This window comes from Ipomoea nil, unplaced genomic scaffold, assembly GCF_001879475.1.
Source record: "Ipomoea nil cultivar Tokyo-kokei standard unplaced genomic scaffold, Asagao_1.1 scaffold1303, whole genome shotgun sequence".
NCBI lineage: Eukaryota > Viridiplantae > Streptophyta > Magnoliopsida > Solanales > Convolvulaceae > Ipomoea > Ipomoea nil.
Window position 1 is genome coordinate 800,763 of NW_017617731.1, and position 24,591 is coordinate 825,353.

The window sequence follows — 24,591 nt, forward strand, 5'->3', positions numbered from 1 at the left end:
TACTTTGAGTAGTATATTGATATCAACTTATTGCATTTTCGTTTTAAAAGTCTAATTTATTCTTAATAATTGTTGGTTATTGTGGTATTTATATTTATTCAATGTTTATTCAAATTTACATTTTTAATATCATCATAATCGCCTAGAACTCGACATCTGAATTGACTCTTTGTCTAACACACACACATAATTGTGTTAACCGTTGTGTTAAATTATTATTAACAACTTATTTTTATTTAAAATTATATTTTTAATATTGAATTATTATTAACTATGGAGTACTTCTTTATAATTACAACAATAGTTATAAATAATTAATAATTACACGATCAGGGCCGGCCCTGGGGCATGGGCAGGCTGGGCCCCTGCCCAGGGCCCATAAACTAAGATATTATAATATATTGTATATTGTCTATATTATTTAGTATATATTAGAAAAAATTATTTAATTATTTTTGACTTAATGAATTCTTATGGAAGTCGAATAGATGGAAAATCCAGGAAGAATCGAAGAAAAAAGGCATCAGCGCATCGCAAGTCGCAACCATTCAATACCTCTCCACCACAGCAACCGTTCAATTCCTCTCAAGCTAAATAAGAATGGGCAATTGAGGGGTGTAGGGGGGCCGGCCTTAGGATTGGGGATTCAACCTTTTGGGAGGAGAAGAATGGGCAATTGAGTGAATCGACAATCTACTTTCATAATCCACAAATAACAAATCTTCTCTGCGGTCAGCCGGTCCTGACTCTGTTCGCCGCCTTCACCACTCCGGTCTACAATTGTAATTTGCAAAGGTATTTTAATTTTTATGATTTGATATTTTTTTTTGAAAGCTATGATTTAGGAATTATGCCGTATTGTTAATTGTATTGTTGAAAAGTCTATGATTTGGCCATTTAAGAATTGGGATTTGCAGAATTGTAGAATGTACTGCATTAGAAATTTGTAGAATTCTGATTTCTGAAAGCTCTATAATTTATTTAAGAATGATAATTTTTAATTGGGATTCTTAGTTTGCAGATTAAATAATTATCCATTTATCCAGAATTCTAAATTCTTAATTGTTAATTGAAATATTGAAAGTTGTATTGTTAATTGGATAAGCTGTATTGTTGTATCTATTCCTTCAAGTAAAATGGCATTTGTCAAATGCCAAAGTAATTTTTTGGTTTAATTTACTAATTACTTTGCTTTAGTGATTCATATTGCCTCTTTTTAAGCTTCTGTTGAATGTTGATGTCCAAATATTAATGGGGATTTATTCGGAATTAATTGGGCTATATGTTACTTTCAAAAAAAAAAAAAAATTGGGCTATATGTTATAATTTCATTTATTATGCAAAATATTAATCTTTATTTTTGCAGGGATTGAATGACATGAATATTTTTGTATTTAAAAAAATTGTTAAAAATTTTCTAATCTTATTTCATATTATTTGACATCATGATTTTATTAGTATTATTAAATTTTAATTTTAATTTTTCAAATAAAGGCCCTTTTTTTCAATTCCGCCCCGGGCCTATAAAATGTTTGGACCGGCCCTGTACACGATAACAATAAATTAAAAAAATACTTTAAGAGTTAAATAAATATTTTATATGTAATCAGCTAAGAGTAAAACATATAATTTACCAATCACCCTTATATAACCATCTAATACTGTCAACTGATTAAACCAGCTAACATAATCAACTATCAGCTATCAACTAACAACCAATTGCCAAACATGACTTATAAACCATTTTCTAAACACTCCCTATATCATAATCATAATTACATATCAAATAATCAATTTATAAATATTTAATTTTAAATTTAGAGAAAAGTTCACTTTTGGTTCTCTAAATATTGTACTTAAATCATATTTGGTCATTGACTATTAACATTTTCTAGTTAGGTGCATGACTATGTAATTTTTTCACATTTAATCTTGTCGAGCAATTTTCTAACTAACTATCATCAGAATGTCAAGGCTAGATATCATCTGATATAATTAAAAGGACATTTAGTCTTTCTAAGTCTAATTTTAAGTCTCTATTATTTGCTTTGCTTCGCTCTATCCCATTTCTTTCTTCCTCTCCAACGTGCTTTTTTTTTTTTTTTTTTTTTCATTAAGGTCATTCTCCTTCTCTTTCTCATCCCCTTCTTCCTCCTCCCCCCTCTTCCTTGCTCACTAATTTCATAATCATAAACAGGAAAGTTCATAATAGGTTCGCTGGTTACGAGAATTGCGTAAATGAATATTTGGACCCCAGAGAAGGAAAACCAACGTAGTGTAGTCCGAGTTTGTGATTAAAGAAAATCGATGTTCTAGACTTCGACTTTTTTTTAATTGTTTTTTAAATACATTCGGACCCTTTTGGTTCGAATGTATTCATAAAATTAATTATGTTTTTTTTAAAAAAATTTTTTAAGGAATGCAACGAATGTATTCATAATATTTTTTTGCCGAAGAAGGTTCATGCTCAGTATGTGTCTATACTTCATATTATAATTCGAAGAAGGTTCATGCTCAGTATGTGTCTATACTTGATATTATAATTTGAATTTAGATGAAAAAATTGGATAATTAAAAATATAAACAAAGCATTATTTATTGATGATTCAAAGTAGGACAGTTGGGGGAAGAATGAGTTGTCCTCCAACAATACCTACATCTTCTACTTCGATTTGAACCTACGCGTGCGGCGCTGTCCTCGTTGATTTGGTTGCCTAGCAGAAATTGGTGGAAGGCAAGTAACTGGACCAGTACACTGAATTCTTTCGTCTACGGGGTAAAAATTACCGGCATAACAGTTCCTGTAATTTTCAACCAAGTAAACATCTGGCACTAATGGGCCGAATCCTTGCCCTCGGTAATTGCATGCTGCAATCACATGTGCACAAGGTAAGCCGTTGACGTTCCACAAGCCGCAGTTACACGTACGTTCCGTTAGATTCACTTGAAAGTGATATTGTTGACTTTGGGAAACGTAACCAGTATTTAGGGCAACACCATAGATTCCGAGGGCGTCATTGTAACGTTGAACGCTTGCATCGCTTGCCTCATTGTTTCGAGCTGACAAATCATCGGTAATGTTTGTCGTGAATCGCAGGCCGTGTTGCTGCATCCCCTCTCCCGCAGTACGCCTGTCGGCAAACATAGTCCGTAACTTGTGAAAAGTCATTCGGACTATTGCCGTGACCGGTAACATCCGACAACACTTTAGTGAATTATTTAGTGACTCAGACGGATTGGTCGTCATGATGCCGTACCGGTGACCATCGTCGTGAGATAATGTCCACTTATCGACATCAATGTCGGCAAGATAGGCGTATGCAGCGGGCCATTTGATTTGGATTGCATGCATGTGTTGAAGGAATTGATCCCTTGTCACAGCAGTACCAGCTTCCCACACAAGTTTTCGTAACCGCCTATTTCTGGTCACCCTTGACATGACATTGCTGCGAATGTGTCTTAGGCAAAACCGGTGTTTGACACGGCCCCCCTTCAATTGTTCGATGGAATTAATCACTGCATCGATTCCAGCGTGTCTATCCGAGACGATGCACGTGGAATTGTGATGTGGAAAGACATTTTCGGCCAGAAGTCGAAGAAACCAAGTCCAATTGGCATTATTTTCGGAGTCCACGATCGAATATGCCAATGGATAGATTTCCTTGTTGGCGGTATATCCGCAGGCTAGCAGGAGATGGCCTTTGTACCGGTTGTACAAGTGGGTACCGTCAACACAAATAACCGGGATGCAGTAGCGGAAACCATCTATTGCGGGCTTGAACGCCCAAAATGCGTACAAGAAATTTGCGTACCCTGTACCCCTTTCTGCGTTATGTGTGGTCATGATTTCCACAATGGTACCTGGGTTGGACAGTTGCAACTGCCGGCAGAATTGTGGTAGCTCATTGTACGACTGCCGGTAATTCCCGTACTGCATTTCAATGCATTTGTGTCTGGCATACCAAGCTTTCCGGTACGAAATGTCGACACCATATCGTTGTCTCACATCCACTTGGATGTGTTTTATTTTGTACTGTGGATCCGCAGTGATCTTTTGAAAGATCAGATCACATATTAATGAGCTGGTGCATAGTTTGTCCGCGGGCCGCTGGTTGAATAGAACAGTGCACTCGTGGGGCTGAGTGTACTTCGTGACCTGCCATTCAGTAGATGCCCCATGCAACTTCTTTGCGGATAATGTCCACGGGCAAGATGGTGTTGAGATGTAATGTGTACAGGAGACCTTCTAATTTGCCATTTTTTTTGTGGTTGGTGACGTAGTCCCGGCCGTGCAGCATATTGTATGTTCCTACTGCTTTTTTTAGCGTCGGAAAATCCGGGAATACCATTCCTTTTGCAATAACATTTGTGGAGGGGTCATATGATAGTGTTTCATCATCGTCCCTCTCAGTAAAGCCGTATGTGAATGCAGTTGTTGGAGGTGGTATCGGTGAGTGGTAAGACGGCACCGCATAATCTGGCAATCGATGACCCTGACCTCGATTCATTTGAGTAGTTACATTCATTGAATCGAAGTTGAATGGAACTGACTCCTGTATGTCTTCGTCGTCTGTACTTCCTGAATTCTCGGACGGTATGGACTCATCAGGTTGATACGTGGCATCACTTTCTGATGAACTTTCCACCATTGTTGACTCAGATGGAAGTTCCTTTGGTGGATCGACATCGTTAACTCCGAATCCGCCACCATAAATATCTTTTGTCTGAACGTACACATGTAACTCTCCGTTTGGCATTGTTTGTCGTATGAAGTATTCCCAGTCTCTTTCTCGCGCAATGTGTAGTAGATAGTGTGTGCTTCCCATTGTAGCATCCACTATCACTCTTCCAATCAGCTCAACATTGTCCTCAATGTTGATTCCCATTGCTTGTCTGATCATTAACTCCATAGGAATGAGTCCAATATTTGATGGTATTGGAATAACTACTCGAGGCTGGAGTGAATAATTTATCTGTGGCGGTGCCCCATTGGTTTGTATTTCCCCACCCCAAAAAACGAAAACATATGTAGATATAGCTGCCATTTTAAAAGAATTGCAGTTCGAGAAAATTGAATTTGGCTCTTTGTAAATATGAGATTCGCAAATGTTGTGGTGCAGTTGTGGGGCAGTTGTGGGGCTTGGTTGATTTGTTCGTATAGTAGTGTGGTATTTATAGTAGTGTACTAGAGTCCGAAATAATTATATTTAAATGTCCCTAACAGCTTTAGTTGTTTGTATAGTAGTGTTCTATTTATAGTAGTGTACCAAAGTGTAGTCCCTATCAGCTTTATGAAAGTCTAGTCTCTATCACAAAGCACTTTTTTTATAAAATCACTTATCAGTAAAATAAATTTGGTGAGACTCCAACTATTGTCAAGTTGTGCCAATTACTTTTTTTTTTTATTTTTTTTTTTATTTTTTTTTTTATTTTGATAGTGTTGCCACTATCAAAAATTACATTTTATAAAATTAATTGGAGTATGGAAGGAAAATATGATAGGGTTGGTTTATGCGTACAAAACATAAAACTTAAACACATGCCAAACAACAATGGAGTAAACTCATGCAAATATTTATTCAAACATTATGTTAACTTATTTGGAAAGTAGATGTTTAAATTCTTCAACGATTGCATCCAGTTTCATCGCGTGCTCGTGATTCTCACGTGCGAGTTCATCTTGCATACGAGCTAAGATTTCCTCATTTGAAAATGTGTTTGTATTCGGTACGGTGGAGCTGGAACTTGAAGCGGAATTAGAACTGCATGCTTGGGAATCATGTCGTTGACTACTTATGAATCTGTTGAAAGCTTGAATGGCTTCATCCCTCGAGTTGTATGATTTATACAAGTTGTCGCTATAGCGATGCACTTGAGTTTTTGCATCCTCCCAATTGTCATATATTTCCGGTTGGCGACCAACAAACACAACATACGTTTTACCACGCATGTTGGGCCTGTCTCGACGACCATCTGCACGCCGAGGGCCAAATGGTTCATCCGGCATCGGAGCCCCAAAGTATTGCTGCGGTGCCACGTGCAATAGGAACTCGTACTCAGTATTGATCATCATATCAGTACTCCGCTGCTCAACATCCCTAATGAATGCATCGCGATCGGCGTCAGGATTGTCGAGGACCTGATGGGAATCTAACCTCAACCGGTTGAAGGCATGCATCTAATTTAAACAAAATGCGTTAGGAATTATTACGAATAAAATAATAACAAATCTAAATTTATTCCAATTATTGCAAAACATTTGTAATATACTAACCGCATCATTCAGTGATGCTGCACACTGCACGAATCCCTGGTTACTATAATGCGAAGGGTTACCAATAAGCCGTTGACCGTGCATGTAGTACCATGTGTGGTACCTATCCACAACCTGCGGTCGATCAGTTCATTGCATGTGGATAACCAAATCATACCGAGCATTCTAACGGGCCACGTGCTCTGCGTGTTTTAGTGACCAATTAGTCCGAGACCTACCCCGTTGGTCCATATCGTGCAACCGTTGGTCGTACACCACATCTGCTGGCACAACCTGCAAACCATTGAATTGCCTGCAGAACCGGTCAGGGTGGTGATATTCCACCACGTGGTAAAAAATAAGCGGAACACGAGCAGTCCACAAAATCCTCCCCGCTGTGCAATATGGGGGCAAGGCATCGAGATAGTCATCGTAAGGGGTGAAATTAAACTGCATAGAAAATATAAATTATGAACTGACTAAAATAATATTCCATGTAAAGGTATTCATATTCATAAAATTACTTACTCTATGTTCAGCTACGCGATCTAATTGATCGCGATAGGCTACGACAGTGTGCGTAGGCACTGATAACCAAGAATGCCGACAAACCCACCTACAACAATGTCAAAGTAAATAAATACTACTACTTCAATATTAAAACATTGATGCAGCCAATTTAGAGATCGTTACCTGTATGCAATAGGGTAGTCAGCGATTTGGTTGCGCGGCAATACACCTTGCGGCTGAAACATAGGCAGCCTCTCCCATGCCCAAATCTGGACTAGAAGAAGACACCCATACACTGTACGTTTGTCGGCTTCGGAAGCTCTACACAACGCCCTGTAAAGACATCCCAGAACAGCCGAACCCCAAGAATATTCACCACAAATATACAGATTACTAACGTACGGGAGCAAGTACAATTTATATTTCCCTTTGGTTGCGTTGGGAAATAAAAAACTGTTTAATAAATAATATATAAAACGTCGGGCTGCCAACAACACTTCTTCATCTGTGCTGTCCGCATGAAGAGCCTGAACGTCCAGGACAGCTGACCCGTGAATCATGGTGGTGGACAGGAACCTATCGGCAGGCTCAACTCCCAACAGCTCATTGCACATTAACTTTACTTCTGCCGGAGTGCCAATTGTATCCTCACCCGTCACCAAAAGTCCGTCGACCTTAAGGCCGAATAACACTTCAACATCTTGAAGAGTTATTCCAACCTCACCGAAGGGCATGTGAAAAGCGTGGACCTCCGGCCTCCATCGCTCTAAAAGGGCAGTAATAAGCCCATGATCCAACTGAATTTTGGGCAACTGAGAAACACCATACAAACCAGCGACTCGCAGCCACGCTTTGACTCTATCATCATTCACGGCTGCACACCTAGTCAACGTATCGTATTTAACGACTTTAAGTTGAAAGTCATACGTTGGATCCGTCCAAATTGCCCTACTACGATGACGGGTTTGAAATGGTAACGAACCCTCTTGTAGTGGCCCGGGATGCACTCGCCTGTTGTTAGCCATTCCTGTATCAAAACAATTCATAATACTTACAAATTAAAAACATTATAACAACTTCGAACAACAAGTTACGCAATTAACAACACGACAGTACATAAATAAAAAATTTCAAGTACATAAATAAAATATGTACGAGGCATAATCAGTACATAATAAAAAATATGCTCTTTTAAACGCAAAACTCGGAGCACTTTGGTCCGAATTTTTTTTAAATCGGACCAAAATGCTCCGAATTACAAATTTTAAAAAAATTTGTAAGACTCGGACCCTAATGGTCCGAGTTTTACAATTCCGGATTGGTGAAGCAGAAGCCGAATTTTTCTAAATCGGACCAAAAAGCTGAATTTTTTATTTTTGGTTCGGAATTCCTCAAGCAGTTCAAATAAGAATATTTTTTACTTAACAAATACATAAATAATTACTGCATTCAAACGTCAAATATATATATATATATAAACTGCTTTTAAAATATAAAAACTTATTTTAGTCACATCCCATTCAGTGAAACCATAATTTCTACTAAATCAGTGATTGGAACTCGTGGGACAGTCACATTCTATTTATTCATTTTATATATAGTTGGTTGGTTTATGATGATAAATACACAATACACCTATTATAACATTTGTTGTACCAATATAACATTTCTTTTTACATATTTCTATGACATTGAATATATATAATTATACACTCCTAATTTTTTTATTTTGTTTTTTTTTTTTGGTTCGGACTTCATCACTCCGGTTTAAATTATAATAATATACTCAAAGAAAAAATAAATTCTGACTTAACAAATAAAATAATAATAACTTCATTTAAACATAAAAAAATATATATAAACGGCATTTAAAATATATATATTTCACATTTAGTAAATTTCCCATTTTGTTCTGGTATCTACTGATAATGTATATTTAACGGTAATAAATGGAGTAATAAACTTCTCTGAATAATTTCACACAATTATTTTTTTTTTGGGTTAAATAAATGTTATAAACACTACAAACATCAAAGTCAAAACATGAAATAATATGCTACAATGCGATATAATCTACAATAAAACAACATAACAAAATAATAAATACTGCGGTGTATAAAATATGAACTGACTAAAATAATATTCCTCAATATAATTTTTTTTTTTACCTCAAATATAAACCTTTTTTTTTCCTACGCAGTGTAAAACAACTCAAATATATATATATATATATATATATATATATATATATATATATATATATATATATATATATATATATTTTTTTTTTTTTTTTTTTTTACCTCAATATTGCAAAACTGTAGATGTTTGGGAAGATGTTTGAGAAGATATTTGGGAAGATCCAGTGCTGATCCAATCTAAATGCTTGAGAAGTGGCTTGGGAAGAAACTTTTAATAACACAAATATGTTGAGAGAGAAAACCTTTGTGAAATGGCTATGAATCGGAACAAATACTTTAGTAGAATCAGAACAAATGCTTTAGTAGAACAAATGCAACAACACTTGTGGAGCATACATTTATTACCATACATCTGAAAAAGCATGCATGCATTGTAACATCAGGTGTGGAGTCCAATAAAGTTGTTCCTAGGGAATATAATTTTACATTTACGATAAAGTTTCATTGGGAAGGGAAGCTGTCTGACAATGCTTGGGGTTTGAGTAGAACCGGAACAAATGCTTTAGTAAATGTGAATCAAACCTGCGCAGGGACCACCAGCATGCATTGGGGTTTGAAGCTGTCTCACAATGCTTGGGGCGGTGGGTGGGGCGGTTGTTGGGAAATTAAAATCCGAAAATTATTCTAAAAATCGGATGCTCACCCACCGACTTTTGTTATTCAGAAAATCGGACTCCAAGTGTACGCTTTTCCCTGCCTTGTATCCACTTTTCCATGCATGCAATTTTAGTATCCACCCAATAAATCCTGCATCACCAGCAAATGCACCCCTAATTTCAACCAATTGTATTCCTTGCACAAACCATAACCAATAGGGTCGAAACCCACAAAGTGATGGTCCAAGATTTGATACAGTGTGATATGCATGACGTACCTCCTAAGTATATATGCAAAATACTCATCCTTATATATCATATATCCCCATTGTTTTGAAATACCTTCTCCACAGCCACAACTATATCCCCATTGTTTTGAAATACCTTCTCCACAGCCACAACTAAGGGTGTGTTTGGTTGGAGGATTTTGCCCATAGAAATGGGTATAAAAGTGAATGTTGTTGTTTGGTTGATAGGTTTTTAGAACATTACTATGGGTTTCGAATACCCCATCAATTGAAAAACCCATACCCAAATAAAATAAGGGTTTCATTCCCTTATTCATTCTCAAGCACTACTATTAATAACCATTCCCATTCCACCCTACTACCTAGGGCCGGCCCTGGGGCATGGGCAGGCTGGGCCCCTGCCCAGGGCCCATCCCTAGAGGGGGCCCATAAACTAAGATATTATAATATATTGTATATTGTCTATATTATTTAGTATATATTAGAAAAAATTATTTAATTATTTTTGACTTAATGAATTCTTATGGAAGTCGAATAGATGGAAAATCCAGGAAGAATCGAAGAAAAAAGGCATCAGCGCATCGCAAGTCGCAACCATTCAATACCTCTCCACCACAGCAACCGTTCAATTCCTCTCAAGCTAAATAAGAATGGGCAATTGAGGGGTGTGGGGGGGCCGGCCTTAGGATTGGGGATTCAACCTTTTGGGAGGAGAAGAATGGGCAATTGAGTGAATCGACAATCTACTTTCATAATCCACAAATAACAAATCTTCTCTGCGGTCAGCCGGTCCTGACTCTGTTCGCCGCCTTCACCACTCCGGTCTACAATTGTAATTTGCAAAGGTATTTTAATTTTTATGATTTGATATTTTTTTTTGAAAGCTATGATTTAGGAATTATGCCGTATTGTTAATTGTATTGTTGAAAAGTCTATGATTTGGCCATTTAAGAATTGGGATTTGCAGAATTGTAGAATGTACTGCATTAGAAATTTGTAGAATTCTGATTTCTGAAAGCTCTATAATTTATTTAAGAATGATAATTTTTAATTGGGATTCTTAGTTTGCAGATTAAATAATTATCCATTTATCCAGAATTCTAAATTCTTAATTGTTAATTGAAATATTGAAAGTTGTATTGTTAATTGGATAAGCTGTATTGTTGTATCTATTCCTTCAAGTAAAATGGCATTTGTCAAATGCCAAAGTAATTTTTTGGTTTAATTTACTAATTACTTTGCTTTAGTGATTCATATTGCCTCTTTTTAAGCTTCTGTTGAATGTTGATGTCCAAATATTAATGGGGACTTATTCGGAATTAATTGGGCTATATGTTATAATTTCATTTATTATGCAAAATATTAATCTTTATTTTTGCAGGGATTGAATGACATGAATATTTTTGTATTTAAAAAAATTGTTAAAAATTTTCTAATCTTATTTCATATTATTTGACATCATGATTTTATTAGTATTATTAAATTTTAATTTTAATTTTTCATATAAGGGCCCTTTTTTTCAATTCCGCCCCGGGCCTATAAAATGTTTGGACCGGCCCTGCTACTACCAAACATGTTAAATACTTTCACCAAAACCCATTACCATTACCAAATATTTGATACTCATTCCGATTCCGATTCCTATGTGCGAACCAAACACACCCTAAATCTTGGGCGGCATACTCGGCAATTGCATTTCTTTACACCTAAACTTGCGAAGTGCGAAATCTATCTTTCTATTACGAATTACTCTCAAACCAGCGAATATAAAATTTGATTCGCAGGTTTGAGAGTAACTCGTAAAAAAAAATAGGAATTTTGCACTGACCGAGAGTAAAGAGATATCAATATTGAGATTACTGAATTGTCTATTTATTTAACACCAATTTGACGAAATAACAAACGGATGATTAAATTGAGCAAACACACAAAATTCTGAGACTATATTAAGTCACTAAAGTCGTTTCTGACGAAATTGAGAAAAATCACTATAGTCCATCCATTTTGAATATTAACTCGTTGTTTTAATTACCTACTGTTACACAATCATTATACCGTGCACCAGGGCGCACATAACAATGTGCGTCTCGCGCCTCCCAAAACGACGTCGTTTTGATAAGTTCTGTATTTTCAGGTATAACTGTGCATTCTATTATATAATTCTATACATTCGAAACATGAGAATTTTCAGTTATAAAATTTCGTGTTTTCAGGTATAAAATTTTGTGCATTCTATTATATAATTCTGTACATTCTATTATATAATTCTGTAAAATTCTGTGTTTTCAGGTATAAAATTCTGTGCATTCTATTATATAATTCTGTACATTTTAAACATGAGAATTTCCAGTTATAAAATTATGTGTTTTCAGGTATAAAATTCTCTGTATTCTATTATACAATTCTGTACATTCGAAACATGATTTTTTTTAAAGAGTTAACAACAGACACACGAAAATGTCCAAAATGACGTCGTTTTGGGCCAAGACGCACAATGCATTGTGCGCCCTGATGCACGGTATAATTTGCCTCGGAAAAAGTCTTTATTGTCAGGTAGACAACTGACATTGACAAATTTTATAACTGAAAATTCTCATGTTTCGAATGTATATAATTATATAATAGAATGCACAAAACTTTATACCTGAAAACTCAGAGTTTTATAACTGAATACACATAATCTTTTTTTAACAGGATAAAAATTTCACTAATTTTTTTTTTTTTTTGAAAGTAAAAATTTCACTAATTTGAATGTACAAATTGTATAACAAATACACATAATTTTATAAAATACAAGCCGTGGTGCACGGTATAACGATTGCTTTTCCGACAACTGGGTAGCCGCTTATGGTTTTTAGCTGCTTACAGAAATGGGGATTAAGAAGGAGAAGAAAACTTCATCTTCCTCAGCAACTTCACCTTGCGCCCACCTCAGAGAAGCTTACCACAATTGCTTCAACAGGTCCGTTTCCCCTTTCATAGTCCTCTGTGTGTGTGTGTTTTGGTGTTTCAATCTCCATTTCCCAAAAGAAATACACAGAAAAAAACTAGTTTTATTTTTATTTTTTAATTGTTGTGCTGATTAATAGTCACATAGCAGTTATATGAAACCTTTTCAGAAGTCGATCCTGCTAATTTTCCTTAAACCCTAAACAGTGAAGTTGATGGTTGGTACTTTAATGTTTTTTCCCCAGATGGTATTCTGAGAAGTTCTTGAAGGGTCAATGGGATAAAGAAGAATGCGTTTCGGAGTGGCAGAAATATCGAGATTGTCTTTCTGTAAGCTGTTTTTCCTTTGAATAACCAGTGAAGATTGAAGAATGTGTTTGTTAATTATTTTTCTGAGTATGTATTTGTTAATTATTTTCAGCAACATTTGGATGATAAATATTTGAGTAGATTCTTGGAAGCGGAGGGCACTATCAATTTGGGCAATCAAACTGATTTTAGTGGCCCTGCCGGAGCTCCTAGACAATAGCAACTCTATAACTTATGGAGATACTTGAGAAAGGTGAATTTATGAAGAGATTGACTAAATTCTTTAACAGCACTGCATTTAGATTTAATGTTTATTTGACATGCAATCAATTTGAGGCAAATTGATCCAAGTTCCATGTGATTGAAAGTGTGGCGTATCCAAATGTTCCAAGGTCCAAAATATGGATTGTGGAAATTTGATACCAAATAAACGTTTTAGTTTGGTATTTGCCCATGAACATAAATGGTACAAATGTAGTTGGATCAATTTGATTCTTATAAGTTCCAGAATAGTTTCATTATGAACTTATTCTGCATTTAATGCCATATTGGCTATATACATTGAAATATTTCTTTCCCTGATTTTTGTTTTTACTTTTTTCTTCTGTGAGTGTTTGGGGTGGGGTGGGGTGGGATGGGATGGATAGGATTCTGTACCTGACTTCATAGTTCATACAACTGTTGAAAGCTTGAAATTTTAGGTCATCTTCTTTCAGACATTATAGATATGTTCGTTGCTTTATCTTCCAAAGAAGAGAAAAGGAGTTGATTAACATCCTGAGTCCTGACCATTGTATTTGGTTCAAAACTGTTTCTTGGAATAGATAATGCTTTCTTGTATTCTCCTTGAATTTGGTTTTTAACTTCTTCAGAGAAATATTCACATTTGATTCCTAATATTTTCTCATGCCGTTATTCCTTAAATCTAAAAAGACACATTATCCTGATCAATCTGTCATAATCCAATTTCTTTCCTTTAGTGTGAGACTTTATTTGAATCTTTTGTTTAAAATACAAGTGATAATGGCATAATGCAAATTAATGTACTTTTTTGAAAAACAAATATTTTACAAGCTAGTAACTTGCTAACATAAGAAAACAGTTAACTTATGATTGAATTTTAAAGCAGTAGGGTTGTTGAAATTGAATTCACTTTTCCCTTTCAGGATGCCAAGAAATTGCACTTTTTTGCTGCTCTTCTGGACAGTCTACATATTAAGTTCAGCCTTTAATCTGGTTAAATGCTTTTGCTGTTGCTTTTCAACAGTTTGCCATAGGCCCTAATAATGGGATTACAGGTACATGTATGAGATATTGAGATTCTATGCAAGAAGACTGCAGCTTCTACAAAAATCTTCCTTTTTTTGTATGGGAAGTAGGAAAGTAGCTCGAATTGCTATCTTTTATTTGTATTAAATGTTGAAATGTTATCAATGAATTTGAAATGAATTTTACCTTTTAAGATTGACCCTGCTTTGCGTCTTTGCCAGCTATAAATCAGAATTGGCTCAAGAATTAGTTTTTATGTGTATATTGTTTCATTTAAAGAATATTCATCAAACTGCATTTTCATACGATTATTGTTTGTGGCTTGAAGCACCCAAGAAAAAAAATATCCTAATGTACTAAGTATATGCTTAAATAAGCGACAATCAGTACATCCATGATCCATCAATTTCTGTAAGCCAGGATTCTTAATCCTCAATCACCTGTGCTAAACAGTACAATGTGATAGAGTTTTATCTTATATTAACCTTTAAGTGGAATAATACAAGTACTTTTACCAAAGGCACAATTTTGCATTTCTTCTGGAAACCTCATTACTGGGCCAATTAAAACTTAGGTGACCTGGGAACAAGTAGGCAGATGTTACTGGCAAGATGATAGAACAAGTGCTTTGAAAGTAGGATCTACAAGTGGTAGATGTGGGGTTTGCAAAGTCCTTTGGTTTCTCCATTAGGTAAGAGTTCTAGGCAGTTTACATCTTTATGTCTTATTCTTTGATTCTTTGATCGTCTATTTCATTAGTTATTTCTTTTTGATTGTTGTTACAGGTTGAAAATTATTTTTTTGACCAGAGTTATCTTCATTGAAATTCAACCTCACAGTGTGCTGAGGTGGATTAGGACTAATATCTCTGGAAAGTCTTATTTTGCATTGACTAAGATGAAAATGCTTACAATATAACGGTCAATAATTAAGAACCCAATCTGATATATGATATAATGCAACAAATTCAAACTTTACGCCTTGCTTCCTTTCTCAGTTCCTGATATGCTATAGGGTTACAACATCTGAACGTGAAAGAAAATGTTGATAAAAATGAACTAGTGAAGCTGTATGTTGAATGGTTGAATGATGAACACGAGATTATAGTCAACTGCTAAAATTTTAGCTCTCCATTGTTCAACAGCCTTTGCATAAGCAGTTCTAATTTAGAGAGATGATGAAACAATAGATTCCTGATTCCTTAATTCAGCACTGTGGTCCTGTAGGCAGAAACTTCAAAGCAGCTCTGAGAGTTGAACTCAGATATGCCTTTGGCAACACTGAACTTCAATACTAGTTCTAATTAAGTAGAGATGTCTTATTTGCTTGAACACACTATTGTAAAAATCGGCCTAGGCGCCCCTAGGCCAAGGGGATTTTACCATTAGGCGGGCATTAGTCAGCTGACTAGGCGCCCGAGTCGGACAACTTGGCACCTGAGTCGACCAAACTCGGTTCCCAAGTAGGCGACCTTGGCACCCGAGTAGGCCACTTGGCTGAGTTTTTTATTATTATTTTTTTGGTGTGCAATGTGTACATTGCTGTGTTTTTCTTATTATTATTACTCGCCCGCCTAGGCGCTAGGCGCCCCTTGGGCACCCGTCTGCCGCCTAGCGCCTTCTACAACATTGCTTGAACAAGATTTAAGTTACAGTAGTTTAAAGGATTATCTGCATAGGCTGTTGGAGGAGGAAGAATAAACCCCAAAGTAAAAGAGATGGGTATCCAAGAACACACTGAGGAAGGTAGGAGTGCTATGTCTGCTGATGAGCATATTTGGGTTGCAAGAAGAGGTAATGCCCTGGCTCCTATTGTTGCTTTCTGATGGCAATGGAAACAGAGAGTTTGCTTCATAAAGTTTTCATGTATAGGTCCTTATAGTCTTTTGCCTAATGTAAGTTATTTAAAATCTCATAAGCATGCATGTTTTTCCCAGAAGGGTGAATGAAGGAGGAAACTAATAGTCAATTTATGTTTGTATATCTCTGAGCTGAAGTGGTATGTTTTTCCCAGTCACATATTTGTACATTTGGAAACTTGGTCATGGTTATATGGGGTGATGTTCCAATGAATCCCTCCTCCCGTGAGAACCTACGAACTTGTACATAAATGCACAAAATCTTAGATTCCAGTACACAATGCATTCAATCTACCCTGGAATAGTTTGTGTGCATTCATGTTGGTTCGCAGGTTCTCACGGGAGGAGGAGTTCTCATTTGATCATTAATCTGTTTATATATACTAACAATGAAGTTTGTCGTCTGTTGTTTATATCGCAAGTGATGATGATGCGAGTAGTGGACTACCATACATGATTAGATACAAGACTAACCAAGTATTAGTAATAGTCTGAACTTCGTCTATCTCCCTTGTTCTCATGTGCTTGGACTATATATCCTTCTCGGTTTCAGACTGCGTATTCTTCCTCACGTTTGTTTCTTTTGGGACAGGAAAAAGAAATTTGCTTGGCTGATTCCAGAAGTAATCAAATTTCCAACACGAGCAAGATAAGTTTTTGGCAATGGGTTCTTTTGTTTCCAATGTGAAAAGTTAAATACATGACTGAAAGGCTTTTGCTATTTGCTATATGCTATATATGGTGTCCGGTTGACCGTACAGATTATTACTAGTTTACTACTCTTGATCTAAGACTAAGGAATCGTCTGTGGTCTAACCTCTGGAAAAACAGTTTGGGACCTCTAGAACCTCATACAGATGCAACCGAAAGTGGTTGGTAGGTGATATGACCAAATGGTGATTTTTAGTAACTAACCATTGGAGCAGTTGTTTTTGGCATTGTGGTGATCAGGACAGGGGACCCTGATGGTTGTGGATGCCCTCGTAGGTTGTTATTACATAGCTTGGGTCATCTTTGTCTCGCTCAACTCTTTTCTTCACTTGGCAACCATCCACAGAGCACTTATAGTAATTCCTGTGATAAGCAATGCAATCATGGTAAGCTAGCTGTGGTGGTATCTTATCATATGTAAAAGTGCAACTATTTATCAAATTAAGACTCTCTTTCGCATTATGTTGGGTGGAGGCCGGTGAAGGCAAATTATGCCCTGGAAACGTGTTCACCGTGAACGGTGAACACAAGGCCAAACGACGTCGTTTTTAGGCAAAAAAAAATAAAATTTCGCGGATGTGGAGTTAACGGGCGCGCGTTGATCAAATTATGAATTTTCTGTTATGAGATTATGAATTTTCATAAAATTCATAATCGCATAACAGAAAATTCATAATCGCATAACAGAAAATTCATAATCGCATAACAGAAAATTCATAATCTTATAACAGAAAATTCATAATCTCATGGTTCCAAAGTGAATGTGTAGGCATGGTTCCAAAGTGAATGTGCAGGCATGGATTCATAATTTATGAATGTCCGTGATTTCGGACGGAAATGTGTAGGCATGGTTTCAAAGTGAATGTGCAGACATGAATTCATAATTTATGAATGTCCGAAATCATTGTTCACCTCAAATTAAAGTGAAACCGCAAAATGTGAAAATGAAGAAGAAAACTCACGCAATTAATTAAGGAAAAAAAAAAAGAAAGATAACGGTGTACTAATACCGTTGGAACCGTGTTCACCATGAATGGTGAACACGGTTCCATGGCATAACGCTCCGCCGGTGAAAGGGTCAAGCCCAATAAATAGTGGCTAAAGTGATTGTTGGGCAGAGGCCAGTGAATGGCTAAGTTCAGCACGCCTCTCGAAAATGTGGTGGTTTATAAGAAAATAAATTTTCGCCTTCGCTGTGAGCTATAGTTTTTGGCATAGTGGTAAGCGTTTGATTCTAATACATTAGCTAAAAGTCGAAAAAGATATAGGCACTGTTTGGTAAAATAGTTAGCTTATCAGCCAATTTTGGCTTATTTGATCACTATTAGCAGTTTTATTTGGTTAAACAATCAATGATTAATTAGCTTTTTGTAACAACTTATTGTTTCAAAATGGTAAAATTCAAAAAGTGTCTCAATTAGCTTATTTGATCAGTTTTCTGAGAAAGTCATTTTATATGTAATCAGTTAACATATAACAGTTAATTTACCAAACACTTTTCTACAATAAGCTAATGTTATCAATTAGTCAAACCCATTAACCCAATCAGTAAACAACCATTTACCAAATGCCCCATAAATGGTTAATTTAGCTATTTGGTAAAAGTAGTTGTTGAGAAAGATACAAAATGACATCTTTGTATATGGTTATGTAACTTTAAGAAATGAAAAATGGATAATCCATTAATGAATCAGCATGTTTTATTAATTTTTTAAAAATAATAAATAAATAAAGAGCAGTCGTCCATGGAGGTCTATAGTAATTCTTGTTGATAAACAATATAATCAATCATGGTAAGCTATGTTAATATCTTATCATATAAGAAAAATTGAAAATGAACTATTTATAAATTTAAGGTTTTGTTTGGCATATTTGGGGTTGAAAATTGGCTAAAAGTTGAAAGTGGTTATTTTAGGTGTTTGATAAAAGTAGTTCAGTAAGTTAATATATGTAGAAATATACAAAAAGTAATAAAGTGAGAATAATGTAAAAATTTAAATTTTATTCACAAAAATAGAATTACTGAAAATTTCAATTATAGTATTTGATATATATGAGAATTTAAAGGAAATAAATTATATAAAAATTAAAATGTTCCCATATAATTGCAATTTTTAGAGAAAGGTGTAGGATTATTGCAGAGGGCAATTTGATCTTTACACTCCAAACTTTCTTTCAATGCATTATGAAATTGTAATTTTTCAGGATTTGCAATTCCTCACATTTGAAGAATTATAATTCTATAGAAGTGTAATTTCTCACAATCAAATCTTGAAATTTTTTTTGCTTTGAATTAAGTGGAAAAGGAATTGCAATCGAACAATAGGGAGTGCATGATAATTCACAGATTTTAAGAAGACGAGCATGTAGTGCCATAAATAGTGGGTGTCACTGTCAAATCATATCATGGTATTACCTCGGATTTGGGCTGTTCTTCACCATCTTCTTGCCGTATTTCCTCCATTTGTACCCATCATCCAGTATTTCAACCTCAGACTTTGTTTTGAACGCGAACTTTTCTCTCATCTCCCTGCCGCCGTAGCTCCCACCATCTATATCAAATGCGTTGACCGACCAACAAAGTAGTAAGTTTTCTAAATTCTAATACAGATAATGAGCGTGTTTGGTAAATAGCTGTTAGCTAATTGTGTTAGTAGTTCTGACTAGTTGATAGCATTAGCCGATTGTAGAAAGATGTTTGGTAAATTAACTGTTAACTGATTAATGCAAAATGACTTTCTAAAAAAGTTAATCGTTTTGAAGTTTAATATTTTGGAGCAATAAGCTCTTACAAAAAGCTAATAGTGACCAAATAAACTAAAATTGACTGATAAGCTAACTATGTTATCAAACATGTGAGTATGTTAGACAAAATAACAGCTAGCTAGCTAGCGTTGTTTGCTTACTGTTTCTGGGTCCTCCCTGCAGGTAGCCGTGAACTCCCTCCGGAGGAGGAGGAGCTTGGTGGTGCGGCGGATTAAGAAGGGGATAATAATGACCGCCGGACACGTGCATCGCCGCCGGTTCCTCCTCCTCCCCCGCCCAGTCGCCCAAGTCGAGATATTCAGAGGGCTCAAATACAGGGTGATGGGGGCTCCCAAAAGGTGATGAGCCCATATTCTGGTAATAATTCCCATCCATGGGAGTTCGTAGTGCAGTGAAGAAGGAGTAGTGGGTGGTGGGAGTATAAATATGTTGTCATCTGATCCTTCGTAGTAAGCTTCGTGGGAAGACGGGAGAAGCTTCATGCGAGGTGGGGCAGTAGACTTGCATGGCTTACGATATGGTGTATGTTAGCAGAGAGATGAGAGTATGGTGGGGCATAGGTGGGAAGACTTGTGCGCAGACTTTGTAGTGCTTCATTTTTATTTTTTTTTTTTGTTTTTTGTTTTTAATTTAACTTGGGTATTCCAGTTTCGTCGGACTAATCCTAAACTCATCGGACCCTGTTTTTAGAGTCACTGCGGAAGTAAATCGCGAGTTGCGCAATCAGCATATTCGTCAGATCCTATTCCACTGTTGCTACCATCATGACTTAGGCCCTGTTTGGTAAAATGGCTGTTAGCTATTAACTGTTAGCTGATTGTGTTAATTAGAGGGTATAAATAGTTGATAACATTAGTTGATTGTAGAAAAGTGTTTGGTAAATTAGCTGTTAGTTGATAGCTATTTGGTATAATTTCTTTTCTTAAAAAGCTAATTGAAAAAGTTGTTTGGAGTAGCTTTTTGAATTTTAGCCTTTTGGAGTTGCAAAAAGCTAATTAACTAAACATTTATATTGATATTTTAACTAAATTAAACAATTAATAATGGTCAAATAAGCTAAAATTGTCCTATAGGCTAATTTTTTACCAAACAGAACCTTAATCAGATGATGAACCAATTACGCTAAATTGTGGTGGGATTTTGTAGTGCTTAATTGGTTGGTTTCGTATGTGAGTTCTCTACACCTTGACAGATATTGGATGGGTAGCGTAAGTCGTTCAAGATTATATTTATTTGTGTAGGGCGGCACAACTGCATGTTCTTTTTTTTTTTTTTTTGGCTTGTCTCTTTATGTTTGCTTTACCTTAATTTCTTTTCTTTCTTTGACTCTGGTTCAATTAATTAAACAGGTATTTATAATTTAATTTTTCATAATATTAGATATAATATACTTTGTATAAGAGTTAATACCTCTAATGGTCTTCCGAGTATTAAGAGTTTACCCGCTGTGTTAGTTTCTTCGAATTTTAAATGGCCTCCAATGGTCCTCCATGTTTTAAAAAATAACAACCTGTGGTCCTAATTTGAGTTTTAAACTCAAATTAGGACCACATGTGGTTATTTTTTAAAACATGGAAGACCATTGGATGTCATTTAAAACTCAGAAGACCATAGCTGATAAATTCCTAATACTCTGAGGATCATTGGAGGTATTAACTCTGTATAAATTAAAGAATACATAGAAAGTATTAGACAATAAAAAAGTTTAAACATCACAGGAAAATACTAAGAAAATCAGGAATAACAAAGAGTTGGTTAATGGTTTGACATGAATACTAAACATGACATTAAAATCTGTTATGAAACCGTCTCACGGATCTTCGTACATGAGATATGAATTTTTAATAAGCATTACACTTTTTCTCAAAAGTATTACAATTTTCCTCATAAATAATTCTTCAACCCACTAACATAACATTTTGATTTAAGGGTCCGTTTGGAAACTTGTAAAATGTTTTCAGGAAAATGATTTCTAAAAAATGACTCATTTTGAAAAATGTTTTATTTTATGGTGTTTGGCTAAAGGTAAAAAAAAAAAATGATCTATTTTCTGTTTGGTTGAAAGTTTAAAAATTGTATTTTTTTCTGTTTGGCTCATGGTTCTAAAAATGAACATATTATTTGTTTTATAATAATAAGAGTTAATGCCATATGGGGTCCTCTGAGTATAGTTATTTTGCCACGTTTATTCGAGGGATTTCATTTTGTCTTTATCTGTTCATATATACTTCGCACAAAGAGTCAATATGCCCCTCACAAATATGACAATTATCAATGTCACACCTGAATTATTAGTGGTGTAAATGTGGTACCTCAATTTTCAAAACGTGACATATATATATATATATATATATATATATATATATATATATATATATATATATATATATATATATATATTGCGTCTTCCCTAATAGGAAGAAGGAGAAACATTGTTGTCGGCGGAAGGAGAACAAACGAAGAAAGAAAATTGAAGAAAAAATGTGGTCTTCGAACAAGAAAAATGACGGGTAACCACATTTACACCACTAATAATTCAGGAGAGGGGCAATATATGTCACGTTTTAAAAATTAAGGGGCAATATCTACACCACTAATAATTTAGGAGTGACATTGATAATTGACATATTTGTGAGGGGCATAAATTACAATTTTTCCTTCTTTTAATTGTTCAAAGGGAGGGGAGCCAAACATGAATGCTTTTACAGAAAATTTCATTCTTGTGTTACTAGAGTATAAGATCCTAAACCATTGCCATCTTTTTTGTTAAATAGATAAATAGAAATGATTTCAATACAACCTTTACAACAAGATTGAATTCCATTCCAAAGAGTCATTTTGTCCACCTTATATGCCTTGGGTAAGTAATGTTGTTTTATGTTTTGTGCCTATTTATAAAAGTGTTCTCTTCCCTTAGAACACGAAAATACCAATAGGGTCCACCTTGCATTGTAGATCCTAATACAAAATAACATTTAGATTATGTGTCTACAGCTAATATATTATATATATATATATACTTTCAGTCAATAAATTATTTGTTTATTACAATTAACATATTGTATATGCAGTCGATATATTATGTACTTGTAGTTAATAAATTATGTACATACAATTAATAATATGTTAACTGTAGACATATAATCAAAATGTCATTTTGAACCAGGATCTATCATATAAGGTGAACCATAATTTGTGGAATACTCCATCACGAGGGAGAAAAAGAAAAAATCGATTGTGACGTATTTAACGCTCACCTAGTACTCCATCATTGAATTTTCTTCACATCTGATTTATGGGAAAACAACATATGTTCATATACTTTTGTAGTAGAAAACAATAATTGAACCCCACATTCTGTCTCTATATACTTTTTAAAACTGTTGTTGCTGGAATTTCAGTAATAGAGATTGGTTTTTACACATGTCATAGGGGTTCAAATTCAGGTTTACCTAACTAAAATCGTTAATAGTAAACCCTATTCAAAATGATATCTTAATTCTTAAATAACTATTTATTTATTATTACTTTTTAGGTGACAAGAGAAATTCGTAATTACTATCTACAGATGTACACTGGGTAAACTTACCAACCAACTTAAATCAAGAAGATCTATAGACTTCTTAAGAGCTTGACCAATTTGACTAAGTAACTATTTATTTAGAATAAGGATCAAATAGGCCATCGAACTACACACCAAAATGTAATTAGGCAATTGAACTAAAAAAACATGTAATTAGGCCCTAAACTAATCAATTTCATGCCATTAGTCTAATTTGCAGGTTTTCAGATTTCTAACAGGTCATCCTAAATTTAAAATATTTTTAAAAATAATTATTTAAAATTAAATTAAATTAAAAAAAGTCTCGCGGAAGACGAGGGGAGTTTCTTCGTCTCTGGCACGGCGGTGACGGTTTTTTTTTTTTTTTTTTTTTAGTTTCATTTAATTTTAAATAATTATTAATTTTTTTTTTTAAAAATTTGGGGGTGACTTGTTAAAAACTTGAAAAACATGTAAATTGAACTAATTGCATGAAATTGGTTAGCTTAGAGACCTAATTGCATATTTTTTGAGTTCAATGGCCTAATTGCATTTTTGGTGTGTAGTTCGATGGCCTATATGACCCTTATTCCCTAAATATTTTTACAAGGGAAAATTGCACTTTTCGTCATTAAGTTATATAATAATTGTAGAATTCATCCTTAATTGTTGGTCATGTTCACTTTTGTCTCTAAGCTATCATTGGCGTTGCACTTTTCGTCTCTTTACTAACAAAACATTAGAGACGAAAAATGTAATTTTGTCTTTTTACAATTATGACAAGTAATAAATACCGTTTTGTTATCATAAAGAGGGGAACAATCTTACTGAGGATCATAAAGGGAATATGGTTTTGGTAGAGGGTCATACTTGTGTAACAGTATCCATGAGACGAGTTGGATCAATATGAAACGTAATACTTATACTGAAAAATGTAATACTAATAAGGAATAAAGCAATTGTTACTTATGAAAAAAAATATAATATTTTTTTTTAAAAAATATAATAATTTTATATTTTTCATCAAAAGTATTAACACTTTCCCTTATAAGCAATGTTGGTAAGTGTTTATTATTTATAAGAGAAAATGTAATTCTTATAAGAAAAAATGTAATACTTTTAAAAATATTATATATGTTATAAATACTCTATTCTTAATTAGTATTACATTTATCAGTATAAATATTATAGTTTTATATTGACCAGAACCGTCACAATCTCACATAAGATTTTGCCTTTGAGTTGGTAGATGTATAATGGAGGAATCACATGATTTATTTACGGCAATAAAAGAGAATTTAATAATATTACAAGTTTGGAGAAAGTCCTTATCGGTCATGATTATAACTCATTGGTGCAAACTAGCCAAACGTCCCAACC

The 24,591-nt window shown here is 34.7% G+C and overlaps 3 protein-coding genes across 3 annotated transcripts; 1 reads left to right on the forward strand and 2 right to left on the reverse strand.

The window, feature by feature from the left end:
- Nucleotides 1-5,545: 5,545 nt before the first annotated feature.
- On the reverse strand, nucleotides 5,546-6,983 carry LOC109185007. Its single transcript, XM_019335004.1, has 4 exons — nucleotides 6,947-6,983; nucleotides 6,782-6,869; nucleotides 6,275-6,703; nucleotides 5,546-6,178 (listed from the first exon to the last, which is right to left on the reverse strand). The coding sequence occupies exons 3-4, from the start codon at nucleotides 6,356-6,358 to the stop codon at nucleotides 5,597-5,599; spliced, it is 666 nt and encodes a 221-aa protein (XP_019190549.1). The 5' UTR covers nucleotides 6,359-6,703; nucleotides 6,782-6,869; nucleotides 6,947-6,983; the 3' UTR covers nucleotides 5,546-5,596.
- Nucleotides 6,984-12,622: 5,639 nt separating this feature from the next.
- LOC109184979 (uncharacterized protein At4g33100) lies at nucleotides 12,623-14,591 on the forward strand. Its single transcript, XM_019334972.1, has 4 exons — nucleotides 12,623-12,770; nucleotides 13,003-13,087; nucleotides 13,179-13,319; nucleotides 14,233-14,591. Exons 1-3 carry the CDS (start codon nucleotides 12,679-12,681, stop codon nucleotides 13,284-13,286), a joined length of 285 nt encoding a protein of 94 aa, XP_019190517.1. The 5' UTR covers nucleotides 12,623-12,678; the 3' UTR covers nucleotides 13,287-13,319; nucleotides 14,233-14,591.
- A 2,256-nt stretch (nucleotides 14,592-16,847) lies between these two features.
- Nucleotides 16,848-20,188, reverse strand: LOC109184980 (probable WRKY transcription factor 50). The gene is made up of 3 exons (XM_019334973.1): nucleotides 19,811-20,188; nucleotides 19,321-19,456; nucleotides 16,848-17,267 (listed from the first exon to the last, which is right to left on the reverse strand). The coding sequence occupies exons 1-3, from the start codon at nucleotides 20,043-20,045 to the stop codon at nucleotides 17,141-17,143; spliced, it is 498 nt and encodes a 165-aa protein (XP_019190518.1). The 5' UTR covers nucleotides 20,046-20,188; the 3' UTR covers nucleotides 16,848-17,140.
- Nucleotides 20,189-24,591: the final 4,403 nt, after the last annotated feature.